This window comes from Anopheles moucheti, chromosome 3, assembly GCF_943734755.1.
Source record: "Anopheles moucheti chromosome 3, idAnoMoucSN_F20_07, whole genome shotgun sequence".
Taxonomy (NCBI): Eukaryota; Metazoa; Arthropoda; class Insecta; order Diptera; family Culicidae; genus Anopheles; species Anopheles moucheti.
Window position 1 is genome coordinate 90,039,663 of NC_069141.1, and position 13,847 is coordinate 90,053,509.

General features: G+C 47.1%; 1 protein-coding gene across 3 annotated transcripts in view; it reads right to left on the reverse strand.

The window, feature by feature from the left end:
* Positions 1-156: 156 nt before the first annotated feature.
* Positions 157-13,847, reverse strand: part of LOC128305110 (talin-2) — a 51,151-nt gene continuing 37,460 nt past the window's right edge. Inside the window, exons 7-12 of one of the 3 annotated variants that reach the window (XM_053042413.1) lie at positions 13,128-13,791; positions 9,005-13,045; positions 8,729-8,919; positions 4,922-5,563; positions 3,061-4,193; positions 157-2,271 (exon numbers count right to left, since the gene is read on the reverse strand). In XM_053042413.1, coding sequence (XP_052898373.1) covers positions 1,686-2,271; positions 3,061-4,193; positions 4,922-5,563; positions 8,729-8,919; positions 9,005-13,045; positions 13,128-13,791 — 7,257 coding nt within the window. In that variant the 3' untranslated portion in view covers positions 157-1,685. Of the gene's footprint in view, positions 2,272-3,060; positions 4,194-4,921; positions 5,564-6,270; positions 6,442-8,728; positions 8,920-9,004; positions 13,046-13,127; positions 13,792-13,847 lie in introns of those variants that run through there. The other 2 variants (XM_053042414.1, XM_053042415.1) reach the window with 2 other exon arrangements.

Sequence of the window (13,847 nt, forward strand, 5' to 3'; positions counted from 1 at the left end):
TTATCGAAATGTATGTTAAGAACCTTAGTTTTACAAATATACACAAATACACGTTACAAAAAAGAGCATATGTGTGATTCATGTTCCATTCCCTTCCGATGACAATGTGGGATCGTGAATTCTTTCACAAAAATAAACATAACATGAAGACAAATGTGAACTTTGGGTGTTAAATTTAATTTTCTTTCATGGTTGTTTATTTTTCCGCTTTATTCCGTGTGCACACCATTATATTCTGCTTGTGGTAAGGTAACCAAATGTGCAGAAACGAAAGACTGAAAAAGCGCTAAGAAAATAATAGACCATTTTTGCTTAACAAAAAAGAAACATAAAACCCTACGTTAGAGACATTAACAAACGATACTACGATTTGAAATCGGCATTTTGTACGGTAAAAGTACACAACTAATACTAGCTGACTATTTGAAGCACGTATGTTTTGTTAACCCCTGTTTTGTTGCTGTTGCGTATTTGTTAAGTAAATTCTGCATATGCTGTGCTGCTTGGTTAATCAAAAAACACAAACAAAAAATAGCAATCATATGTTACAACAAACTCTGTTCTACTTTTCTCGCTAATCATCTCATTTCTGTTGTATCGCACACAAAGAAAACAAAGACTAAAAACAAACAGCGCTCACTTTAATAATTAAGACTTGCCCTCATTTGTCTAACGATGGTTTAATCCATGGCGTGCTTAACGCTTTTCCATTTTTGCCTATTTTAGTATAACCATGTGTCCTTTTTGTTTTGTTTTTGTTTCTAAGTGGAGCTAAGTTCGACTCCATTATTCGACTAAATTTTCGATCCATACTAAATTCGCTTCGTATTTAAGAAGAACCGCGGTAGAACTAGCGTGTCTAGTAGTTAAGTAATAGAAGTAGCAGAATTAGTAATTGTAGTAGTAATTATAGATACACAAAATGGCACTTCCGATTTCAGCATGCTACGTTCATTACATATTTGTTGCATAAGTGTGTGCATCAATATAAGGCGATAACGGGAAGCCGTTATCCGTTTCTGTTCTGTTGGCAATCGTTGGCATATACAGTCAAAAGTAGTAACTGCTTCCGAAGTTGAAATTGGCGTTGTAAAAAAGCGTTACTATGTACTATGTTGGCTGTAAAAAGTACGAAGGCATTGGATGCTTTTTTTTTTGTTTCATTTTTCGCTACCATTCACACATCATGTGGAAGGCAAACCGTAGCTTACTACGTAGGCACATTAGTGAGTATACACATTCAATACTCTCGTGCGCTGCTACTAACAGTTCTCACGTGCGCTACTTAAACGTTCGCTGTTAGTTACAACCATATAATACCCTATAGACTACGATTTCGAATTAATATATTAAACTTTTTCTCTTTTGTTACGGGCTAGTTTAGGATTTAGTTCATCTTTCGCTTTACAAAACATCAAACACGTGGCACTTGGGTGGCATTATTTGAAAAACTTTTCCGGAAGAAATATTACAAAACCGTTGTCGCTACACAATAAACATACACACCCTACTTACATTACATTGTTACAAACAGTTAAAAGTCAACAAATCAAACCTTGGCCTTGGCGCCCATACGAGGACACGTACAGACGCGGTTGAAAAATACGTTAAACTACTGTCATTAGTACTATGGGTTTTCTGTTTCGTAAATGGGCGAACTACACACAGCACACACAGACACGCGTTTACTTCCATTCCGTCGCAGTTCTGTCAGCGCTACTGGATTTCATCGTCGTCGAGGTGGAGGAGGACGACGTCATCTGGACCTTTTTGGTGTGGATGACCTGCTGCTGGTGGTGCCCCTCCTCCATTATCAGGTTGCCTCTCATTGTAGTGGCCCCAAGGTGTGCACCACTGTCAAAGAGACTAACGTTACCATTTTTAATCGTTGGTACGGAAGGCACAGAAGTGTTGTTGTTGTTGGAGGTGGTGGTGGTGGTGGTGCGAAGGAAATGTTGTTGCTGCTGCTGCTGTTGACGGAACTGTTGCTGCTGCGGTGAGCTAGTCGGGGCGTTAGTGACGTTTGCAGCGGGACTTGCGGCAAAGCTGCTAGTGCTAGTGCCTGTTTGTGCCGAAGGACTTGTTGCGGAATTGTTATAGTAACCATGGCCTAGTGACTGTGACTGCTGGTAGCGTTGCTGTTGCTGTTGTTGCTGCTGCATGTCGTGGTTTTCTACATTAAGCTTAGCAAACTTCTGCTCCACAGTGGTTAGCGGGTTTGGGCTTTGAGGATTAGTGTTATTGGCATTCTGAAAGACACGGGTTTCGTATCTGCACACGCAATGCGTGAAAAGAAGAAAGAGAAAGAAAAAAGACAACATTGGTATGTTTTAGTGGTTAGGGTTATGGATGCTGGTAACTATGGTGATTATGTTGTTGCTAATGATGGTCATTTGAACCCCTTCCTCAACGTTACTGTGATTATATTATGGTATTAATTTAATTATTTCCGCACACTGCATTCATTTCTTTTTATAGTAAAATCAACTTCCATTCACCACATCTAATCTACTTCCACAACCACAACTACATTTAGATCAAGAATTCTTTGTGTTTTCGATGTGTAACAACCTCCACTTTTTCAGCATAGCTCCCGAATTAAAGAGGAATAGTAACCCCGCAGGCAAAGATTGCTCTACACAAGGTTGCGGCATCCTCCGACATTGCAAAGAACTGGACCCTTAACCCCGTCGCATCTACAGTTCAAGCATTTTGGTAAGTTATTATGATTGATGAAATGATTAAAATTTCCAAAACTACTTCGGTCATCATCTACATGTTCCGAGCTTTCTCAAATGCTTTAGTTGCATGCTTTAGTCGTGGCACAAGATGAGAGGAATGTACATGGGGATTACAGTAAAAATGTACAAGGCCCCTACATAAGTGGCACTTGTTAAAGAACTCATGCTCATTCAAAAATTGTACAACAGTAATTACACAAGGAGTGGAAGAGTATCAAGCTGAAGACACATGAGGTCACTTTTCCCCCAACATGGGCACCCAACCACAGATGTCTATGTGTGTGCGTTCTCAGTAATTGCAGAACCTGTTCGTCCTTACCTGGTAGTGAATCCTTCGTACGTTTGTGGAGCTGGTGAGCTACCAGCAGCCCCGCTACCATTCGTATGCGGTTGTGTTGGAGACGATCGGAACGTACTAAGCGGCTGCACCTTATTTTGCAGATCCTGTACTGCGGCATCGAACTGTGTACGATTGAATTTGGAAGTGCTCAAGTTTGAATTCTCCACTCGCGTCATATCGTACGTGCGATTCAGCATCGATGGCGACACCAAGGCCGACGGAGATTTCAATGCATCGGACTGGTAAGGTTTCGGGACGGCATTCGCAGTGAGCAACTGATTGCCCGATCCGGGTCGCTGAAAGCTTGGACTTGCAGGCGATCCAGTGTGCTGTCCCAAGCGGGGCATTGTGTTTGCGCCCTGTCCGGGTGAACCACCAAGCGAAGCAGGGGAATAAGTGCCGGGTTTTGGTAGGGTTTGTGGCGGAGGTTTCGGTGAAGTCGATTGTCCATATCCAGCGAATGGAGGGGGTGCAACGCCACCCTCGTCGCTCTCGTCAGTCGTAAATCCACCACCCAACTTCTGTCGATACTTTGCGTGCCGGATAGCGATCAGTTTGTTCTTTGCTTCTTCGAGCTGTCTTTCGCGCATTAATATCTCTGAGCGTGCATTAATTTCCTGCGCCATACCGTCCACCATGTTGCGATTCAGACGCAGCGTGTGCTCTTCTTCGCCCTCGATTGCCTGTTGAGCGGCCTCCACCAGTTTGTCGGTAGATTTGATGACGGCATTACCAGCCGCTTGAAGACGCCGCCCAGTTTCGGAGTTGGGGTCCGACTTTACCTTACAGGCAATCAGCAGCTGCGCTGTGGAGCTGGCCACCTGTTTCGCGGAAGAGATAAGCATCTCCTCCGTGCCGACACCCTGCACAAGGTTCTGTGCTGCCTCGACGAGGCTGTGCGTGGCAGCGGCAACGAGTCGCGCCGCCGATATAAGTCCCTCCGACCATTGGCCGTCGTCCGATGAGGTGAGCGGACGTTTCGCTACCTTACCCTGGTCGATTAGTTCACGCTGAGCTGCGTTGGCTGCACGCACGAGTGAAGAAGATGCCGCCATTATACTCTTTGCCGCTTCTAGGATCATTTCGTCGAAGTTAAGATTCTCGTCCGCTTCCTACGTGTGAAAAGTGAAATGAAGTTTTACCATTTAAAAGAATCAACGCGCACTTCGAAATATGTAAGTAGAGAAAAAGGCCTAAAATTATTAATCACTCACATCAAATCCATTAAGGAAGAAAACAAAATAGAATTTACCAAAAACAAAAAAAAATCAAAATTCTATCAATACTAAATGAAAAGGATTTAATTGATACCGAAAAACGGAACTAAAAACTGCAACAAAACTAAAAGGCAAACATAAAAAGTTAACTACAATCCATTCGGAATGTACCAACAAATCAAACCAAAGAGAAAAAGATCATAATAACATTCTACTGTAATTCAATGCCATCATGTGGCCATCACATAATGGAACAAAGGTAATGTATCACACAGACACACGCCATCTCACTTATTTACACTGTACTGAATGTTTGCTCAATGTAGTTCAATGGGTTTTGTTGCGTGCGTTTCCGATTTCCGATGACCAACGATAGTCACGGTAATAATATGTTTGATTCCTGGGTGATAATTGAAATCTTAACAACCAAGAATATCAAACATATCTCACCGAAACTATCCCACCAACACCAACGCCCGGTTAGAATAGCAGAAAGATAAGGTTAGACCAGTTTTGAAGAAGGAATGCGGCGCGATATGTATCGCTCGCGGCTCACTGAGAGGAGAACAGGGTACCAGAGGATAAAGGGGTAGAAATTTAGCGCAATTATAACTCTTCCTTACCTTCACTTCTTGCCGACGAGGGCGCAAGTTGGCCAACTTTTTGGCGGCAGCCTCGATCGATGCGGCCGCACCCAGCAGTTCGTTCTCGGCAATTACCGTCGGATCATCCGGATCGACCCAATCGGATCCCTTCAAAAGCTGTGCCATGCCGACCAAATCGGTTACGCACATTGCAACGCGTCGGGATAGTTGCATCCTTTCGTCCGCCGTGCATGGGTTCAGAATACCTTCCAACAAATCCCGGTAGGCAATGGCTACCGCTGAACCGGCATCGAGTGTGCGCTGACGCAGATCCTGCGTTTCCGCACAAGACCACGCAACGGATTTGCATACGCTCAGCATGTCGGAGATGGTCTTCCGGCCAAGGTTGGCAGCGGCTGCAATGTCCGCTTGCAGATTCGAAGCACCGGCAGCAACTGCCTTAGCGGTGGCCGCCGTTACGTGCTTGGTGACGCTTATTAGATCTTCCGGGCGGGACAGTTGCTGCATGCTCGAGCGCATCATTTCCGGCGCGAACTGCATCGAACGTAGCTCCTGCGAGATGGCATCCACCGTAGCTTCCATGGCGCGTGTGCCGCGTGTGTGTTCGTCCTCAACGGCCTTTACCGTTTTAAGCAGTGAGGTGACATTCATCACCATAACCTACGATTGGGGCAGGGCAGTGAACAAAAAACAAACGTTAAATTAATACAATGTTGTTCAAGTATTTGACCGACCAGGAACGTGGGATGTTAGAAAGGAAGCAAACACGGCAAAGGTTAACTGATGGTGTAAACAAGCACGAGAGTATGAAATATTTTGATTCAACTATTAATGGATCTATGTAACTAATGTGTGGGCTTAATTGAAAACGACACTACTCGGTTCAAAATACTCCATCTCTCGTAAGCTGAAAGGATGTCACATTTCGTTTTCATTAGGACAGCAGCCGTGGGAGCATAATCAAGAAATGAATGAATTTTTACCTACAGTTCTTTGTCACTTTCGTTTGTTACCCCTCTTTTCGATCCAGAAGTGTACCAGAGTTGTCAATTTCCCCGCGTATACATCACACGGCACGACACGCGCGAATATTAGTAACCCACGCCACTGAGATTACACGCACAACCAGGAAACAAGGCGGTGCGAAGATCAATGTGGTGCGACACCGATCTTCTCTTTTTGGAGGGCGGAATGTTTGATTTTCAAGCGAACAGGTGAGGACAATCAACGTTAAGCGAGTGATTCCGTGTGGTTTGGATACACAAACATACATTTATTCTTGCACATCAGACGCGATAAATAGGGACTCATATAAGATATGGCTTTAGCTTATCGATAGGGAGACAATAACATAAATAGAGCAGAATGATTTAATGTTTAGTGTTCTGAAGGAAATCCTTCTAAGATGATCCCTAATACGAATGACATCAAAACACCCCATCGAACAATGTCGGCACAGTGGACAGAAGACGTAACAATTCCTCTTCCTGATCAGAAAGCCACCAGCAGGCGGCACTACTACCAAATTCCGGAACGATCTACTCCGTGGTGAATCAATTTTGTTCCCAAAAGGATGTTAAAGAACAGGAAGGTGATTGCAGCACAGATTAGCAGGTGTGATGGTTGAAAAGAAAGAAAAATACAAGGACGAATAGTAGAATAGTGGCGGTGGTGATTTCATACGGTGTCGGTGTCGGTTCAGTGGAAGATGCTTTTGGAAATGTGCTGCTATTGTTCGGAACCTTTTTAGCTACAATAAACACGCACAAAAGCACACGATCCTGATGCAAGCGAGAAGTACACACTCTCCCCAATCGACATCTATACGACATTTATAAACATTCCGGATGCTTCTCAACAGTTGTAACAGGCGAAACGGTGCCGAAAACAACGACAGGACAACAACAACACTTGAAGCATTGTATGCATTGTGTGTTAATTAGGATGAACAGTAAGAGCTCGCGTGGGCAGTGGTAGTGTGAGTTTGCTGTTGATGTGTGTAAATGTACTGGTGGCCACCACCTGCCGGACGATGGCCGGCTAGAACAGACGTGCTCGTCTCGGTAAGGCACAGCTCCCGTATCATCTGTGAAAATGAAACGATGAAGGACGCATGGTAGGGACACACCCAGGAGGAAGGGACGGGAGATTGTACGAGGCAGAAGGACAAGGGGAAAATAATAAAAGAATCAGCGAAATGCTTGTTGAATGTATCGGACTGTACTAATGTTTTGGGAGAGCTTGAGAGATTTAGTTGGCAAATAGTGGAACTGATAGAAAATGTGATCCTTCCTAGTCGAATCCACGATATTAGAACGAATACTCCCGAAGTGTTACGCCCTCCAACCGTCACAATTCGAGCCAGTTTCCATTTACCCACCGAGGATCGGGCGAGCGATTAGTGCGTTCCAATACACTACGCGGTCGTTCCCATTACTGATGTTACTTACGAAGCTTTGAATTGATGGCACAATATGTATAACCACTACACCACGCTCTTGCTGTTGCTTTCCGATAGCTACGATAACTACGTATGATTCGAGTAGAATCTTTAAGGATGCTGTTAGCCACGATTACGATTGGTTGGAATGTGTTAGACCAAATAGAACGAAAGCCCTGCTTCGAACGCCCTCTACAAATAACGAAAATACAAATCGAAAAGGTACAGCACGAAGATCCAATGCATTCCCCAATCTCATGCAACAACCAGACGAGCTTTCTCACAGGCGAACTACATTCCCCCGGTCAATATAAGGTGGCAATCGTAAACCCGTTTGTCAGTCTTACTTATAGATGAGCACCGCACACAGCATTCCATAGGTTTTTTTTCCAAAAGCGAAGAGAAAACTGTACACCGTGGACGTAGAACAGTGCTTTACGGATAGGATGGAAGGAATGAAAGCTTTAACAAGAACGTCGTGCTATAGCATGCACCACCGAAGAAAACGTACGCAGTATTTGAAGAGAACAAGACACCACCATCCTTCTCTTATTGAATCTCGACAAAATAGCAGTCATGTGCGAATACAATCGCTGCGTTGACGCGCGTTGAAAGATGTGCTTCAATCGTGAACATTCACAGGGAATTCATTCTTCTTGATTATGCTAATTAACACGGCTGCCTATGTCGTTCCACATTGGAAACTGTTTGGAGTGAGGCTATGCATGTCATAAAGGATATATGGATGGTTCTAGTGAGACTATTGATCCGGTTACCATGTGGAAGGAGGGTGTTTGTCTTTGTGTATTTGTACTTTTTGGCAAGTGCTTTAGATTTAAACGTGTTAAATAAGGTTTAGAAACATAGAAGCAACTTGCAGCTTGATAGTCGGTAAGGTTTAGTAATATAATAGCATATTTTACGGGCACTTTGTAAAAGGAAGTTATCGCAAATGTATATACAACATCTGATTTAGCTCCAGTTTAAAGGGAGCATTTTTTTTTTTTAGAAGATCGCTTTTATGCTTTCGCTGCCGTAGTTAGTGGTTAATAACGGGTCGTCTCAACGACGTAATGAAATGCAGATGCAACAAAGTGCAAAAAGGTCGTGACAAACACACCAAACACATTTTATGCCAGTACGCACGTGCACGCGGTAACATGTTTCGACTATTTTACCATTCCGTTCCAAGCAAACAGCGTGCAGACACGTAAAGGCAACGATTGGTAGGAGATTTGTGGGGAGAAAGTCTGAGTAATATGCGTAATATGAATGCCGAAAGGGAATCAAAAGAAATGGCACAGAACTGGAAGCGGGAAAATGAAAATATAAAACTTAAAGGAAACAAATGAACAAACAGCAAACTAAACAAAAAACGAACATACCTTAGCGCTATCTTTCAAATCATTCATAGCTGGATCGTTAATTGGCTTGCCGGAGGCGAGTTTAGTAGCGTTTATAAGCTCACCGAGTGCTGCGGCTACGTCTTTGACCGCGTTAATAACCATCACTTGCGAATCGGGCTGACCGGAACCGAGCGAGGCGGCTCCATGCTTGACTGCATCGGCCAATTGCACTGCAAGTAATAATAAGAGAGAAGATGAACAATGTGCATCATTTTGTTGTCGAAATTATCGTGTTTATCTTACGACAGAACTTACAAATAGTTGTGACTGCATTCTGTGCAGCAGCTGCTAATTGATCTTGCGTTCCGGCCGCGCCGGCGACCAGTATCTTTGTATCCTCAACCAATGCCTTTGCCGTCTTAAGAATGTGTTCGCGATGATCCGAGAATTTGCCATCCTCGTCGCTTGATTGAAGTGTGCCGGCCGTAGCAAACATGATTGTTGTATCCAGATCGCTGATGATAGCGGACACCGTACTGGAAGCGTTTATGCATGCTTGCGTTCCTCGTGATCCAGCCTGGAGTGCTGCCAGTACCTGTGCCACTTTTTCGGAAACGTCACGAGCACCGCGAGAGATCTCCACCAAACCGCTGCTATCATCCTTCCGAATGCCTGTGGTCGATTGGATCAGTACATTCACCGACCGACCAAGATCCTGCACCGTGTTGCGAATGCGAATGGCCACATCCGGAGAGGTAGTTAGTGCAGAAGCACCGATAGCATCCTGTGCTAACTGCGTGTAATGATGAGTCATTTCCACACACAGTTGAGCAAGTTTCGATGGATCGATGGCGGCCTTAGCGTTGATCTCATTCGCATAACGGGCTATCTCCTTCGCGCTCTGCACCATGCGCGTTTGATAGTCAACGTAGGTATCGTTGAGAGACGCTCCCAGGAACGATTGACGCTTGTCGGAGATGCGTGACATTGAACGGGAGATTTGTTCCATCAGCCCGGTTACTACACCGTTTTCGGTGGAGAGACGCTCTACCGTAGCGTTCAACTCCTGGATCGCTTCCCGCGTAGACTCGACCGCTTCGTCCAATTCCGGATGGAAATGGGCGGCACGTGGATTACCACCAGCTTGCTTAGCCGTCTGCACGAGTTGAGCACAACATTCCACAACCGATTTGACCTGATTGATTAATACCGTTTGCTGGCCAGAATGTACGAGCTGTGAACATGCTCCGATCACACCGTTGGTAAGCGGTACGATGTGCTTCGCTATTTGATTAACCGCATGACCCAGACTTTCGGCGTTCTTCTTTGCAGACGATTTTACCGGCTCCAGACGATCGATCAGCTCGGATGCCGCATTCAGCGACTGATTGGTGAAACCCTGCAGGTTACTATCCTTGCGTTGCGGCAATCCATCAACACCGACTGCCAAGGCGGCTGAGTTAAGCTCACGCGAACAATCTTTCAACACCTCCAGCACCTGATCACACTGCATCTGTCCGGGAGCCTTCTCACGGATGCTCGACGCTAGTTGCTTGATGCTATCAGACACATTACGGCTATGCGTAGCCAGTTGCTGCCACACCGGTGGATCTGTCGGTGTCAGTGCGAGCACCTTCGCTGTGCGCACCATATCGACTGCACCGTCCAGTATACCTCGCCCCGCATTTAGGATCGGTTCTTGTGCTTTACGACCTTCGGTTGAGATACGAGCTGGAATCGAGATGAATTCAGGAGACGATGCAAAGTGACAGAGTGATGAAACTGCCTCCAGCAGTGGTTCTGTAGCAGCCGCACAGCGTTGCCGTGAACCCGGACTATAATCCTGATCGAGTGCCTTGATTTCTCGCACGAGTGCGGCCGTTGAGTTGGCCACTTCTTTAGCTGCCTGGACAAAGTGCCGCTTGGCAACAGGGTTAGTAGTGGTTGAGCTCGCGTTGCGACACGCATTACACAGTGCAGACGTGTGTTTAGCTATGACGGTTGCCGCTGATAAGACCTGGGGCTGAGACGATGCCTGTCCCCGTAAGATGTCGCAACTCTGACGTATAGCTTGTGCAGCTCGCGCGTACTGCGCCTGGTCGACGATTCCTGGCCGTCCTCCGACGCTGGTCGGATTCGACACTCCTACGAGATAAGCAGCCTGGGCGGCTGACTCGATTAATCCACGAATAGACTCCGACACTGAATTTACCGAATGTCCAAACTCGACATGCTTCGAGTTTTTCGCGTTATTCGCTATACCGGTCATGCCTTCGCCGAGTGTGCGTGACTTTTCCAGCACAGTATCGAGACAATCGAAATAACCCTGATCTGTCAACGATTCCTGTGGAGACTCAAGCAACGGTCGTAGTGATTCGATGCTTCGAATCGCGCCATCACATTCCTTCTGACCTGGAGCAGCTTGCGTACAGACATCCACCAGCCGGTTGATGCTTTCTGTCACTAGACGCGCGGCAGATGATAGCTCATTCTTCGCATTTGGACGATCTGGATCACCCGCCACGTAGCGAGCCGTACCGAGAAGACTGATCGATTGGTTCGATACACCGCGTAGTGAGTTAACGATCTCCTCGCGAGCACGATCTTCTGCTGTTTGGCCCGCCATTTCGAGAGTCACAGTGAGCAATTCTTTGTAGGCGTGACAAAACTCCTGACTCGTGCCGGCCAATTTGATCGAACTATCGTACGACTGCGCAACTTGTCCACCGGCCACGTTCAGCTGATCTGCGGCCGATTTTAGTTCGTTCTGCAACTGACCATATGGTCGATCCGACGGGGGATACTCTCCGGTATCAAGAATTGTACGCAAATCACTAAGCGTCTCAAACGCCTCGTTAATATCCTTCACGCCCGGTAAGCAATCGATCGTACGACCAAGAGAGTGCTTCGTGCGCTTGATAGCGATGAGCAATGCTTCCTGGTTGTCCAGGTTTTGCAGCGTACGTTGTGCTTCTTCAATCACACGGAGCGAATCTACAATAACCTCATCGGCGCAATCCACTACGGCGGGATTTTTCGTTGTTACAAGCACTCCGCGTACGCTCTTGGTGTAATCTCCAAGGGCGAGAGCGGTATCGCGCCCTGCCACACCCGCGTACGTGCGATTACCCTGTTGAGCAGCGCTCATCAGCTGATGCATCGAAACATCAACGGAGTTGCTAGCTGCAGCCAGCTGCTTGAAGCAACTGTCCGCCGTTTCACCTGGAAGGGGACGTAAGCTACCTTCCTGTGCCGCACGGCGTGTGTCGCTTAACACGTTGCGAAGATTGCGAACCGCTTCCAATGCTGCATCCAGTTCATTACCGCCGCACGCTTCTCGAGCACGGTGAGCTGCTAGTCGAAGATCGTGGATCGCGTGAGTTAAATTCACCGCACAACGGCCGAGTTGCTGCGACGCTGCCTGGTCCATCACCGTCGGTTGTAGTTCCCGAGCGGAGCCAGCCATCTGAGCACCCGGTTCAAGGAACATCTCGGCCGCATCGATCAAACCCAGTTGAGCGTTGGGATCGTCTGGACGTGAAAGAGTGTTCTTTACACCTGCCACCAGGCGCGGTATCTGATCGGCCACCGCCTGACAATCCTGTAGCAGGATCTCTTTCGTTTGCACATCGTTGCTGTGGATAAGCGAGTTCTGTGCGGCTGTTATACACTGCGTAGCGGAAGACGCCGCCTGCTTGGCGCATTGTTCCAGTCGACCAATCAGTTGTCGCTTTATAGCGGGCGTGTTTGCCGTTGAGGTTGTGATAACACGCAATTCCTCAGCAGCGGCACGCAGTGTTTCTTGATGAATCGAATCGTGTGGATTGCCGGCGCACAGCCGAGCCGCTTCCACCATACGTGCAGTTGCGTCCGCTAGCTGCTTTGCCGCTTCCAACAGCTTGCGCTGCATGTTCGAGTCATGTTGGCTTTCGGCTTCGCCCTTGATACTCTGTATCAGCTGTGCCGTTGCTTTGCCAAGCTGTTGCGCTTGTCTGATCATCTCTTGCGGGTCGGTCGACGACACGAGAATGTCCGTAGCGACGAGCACGTTGTCGACAGGATTTTCATTTTCTACGCGACGTGCTTTCTCGCGGGCACTTAGCTTGATGTGCTCCAGCAGATCAGTGAGCGACTTGGAAACATCCTTCGCTGCGGCTGTAAGGTCGCCACGCAGCTGTTGATTGTCGGTTGCTTCATTGCACACTTCGGCCAAGTGTGCAACAGCTTTAGCAACTTCACGGGCAGCCGCCTCCAACTGTTCTCGACAGGCCGGACTTTGGATGGTTGGTCCGACGACGCGAGCACAAGCCACCAACTGACTCGTGGCCAGGGCACACTGACTTGCAGCTCCAATAACTACATTTGTAAGATATTTCGACAAGAGAAAGTATATTAGCATCACATTTATACAAAACGATCAAATGTCATCCCAACCTACCTTTATTGCGCGTTGCCTCATCCTCCGTGACGGCAGCAATCGATTTTGCCTTCAGCACTAGCGCCGCAGTTGTGTTGGCGACTGCCTTTGCCAGTCCGAGCAACATGTCGTGCAATTCGCGACTTTCGACACTTTCCTCGCCGATCGTGCTCAGCACCTGACCGCTAGCTTCGCCAACGCGCGTCGCCGCATTCAGCAGGTTCTGACGCGGTTCTTTGCTTTCCGGTTCCGCCGATCGCAACAGATCGCTGAACGCGTTGCAAAGTTTACGGGTCGCTTCGAGCAGCTTATCTCCGGTGCAGTCGTCATCCATGAGGGCAGCAATCAGTCGGACCTCTTTGGTCACTTCCGGAATACTCTGGGTGATTTGCGAAACAGCCGCACCGACCGCTTCATGGTCAATCTCATCCGGTTGCGATGCGGTAACAACCTGCGCAGTGGCAGCATTCATCGTGGCCAGATGCGTCGTGACGGTTTGTTTCGAGGTGTCGAGCGTTTCCTCGCGCCATTGCAATGAGCCCGGATCGGTGCCAAGCGGTGGTAGCTGTGCCTTGGTTTCCAGATCCTTCTCCGCTCGGTTGAGTGCTTCCTGACCGGCGGAAATGTATCCTAACAATGCACGCTGGGGTTCCGACAATACTGAACTAATACGCGTTTGTTGCAACTGATAAACCAGGGAAAGGAAGCACAAATTGAAGAGATAAGTATACAATCCTTCTT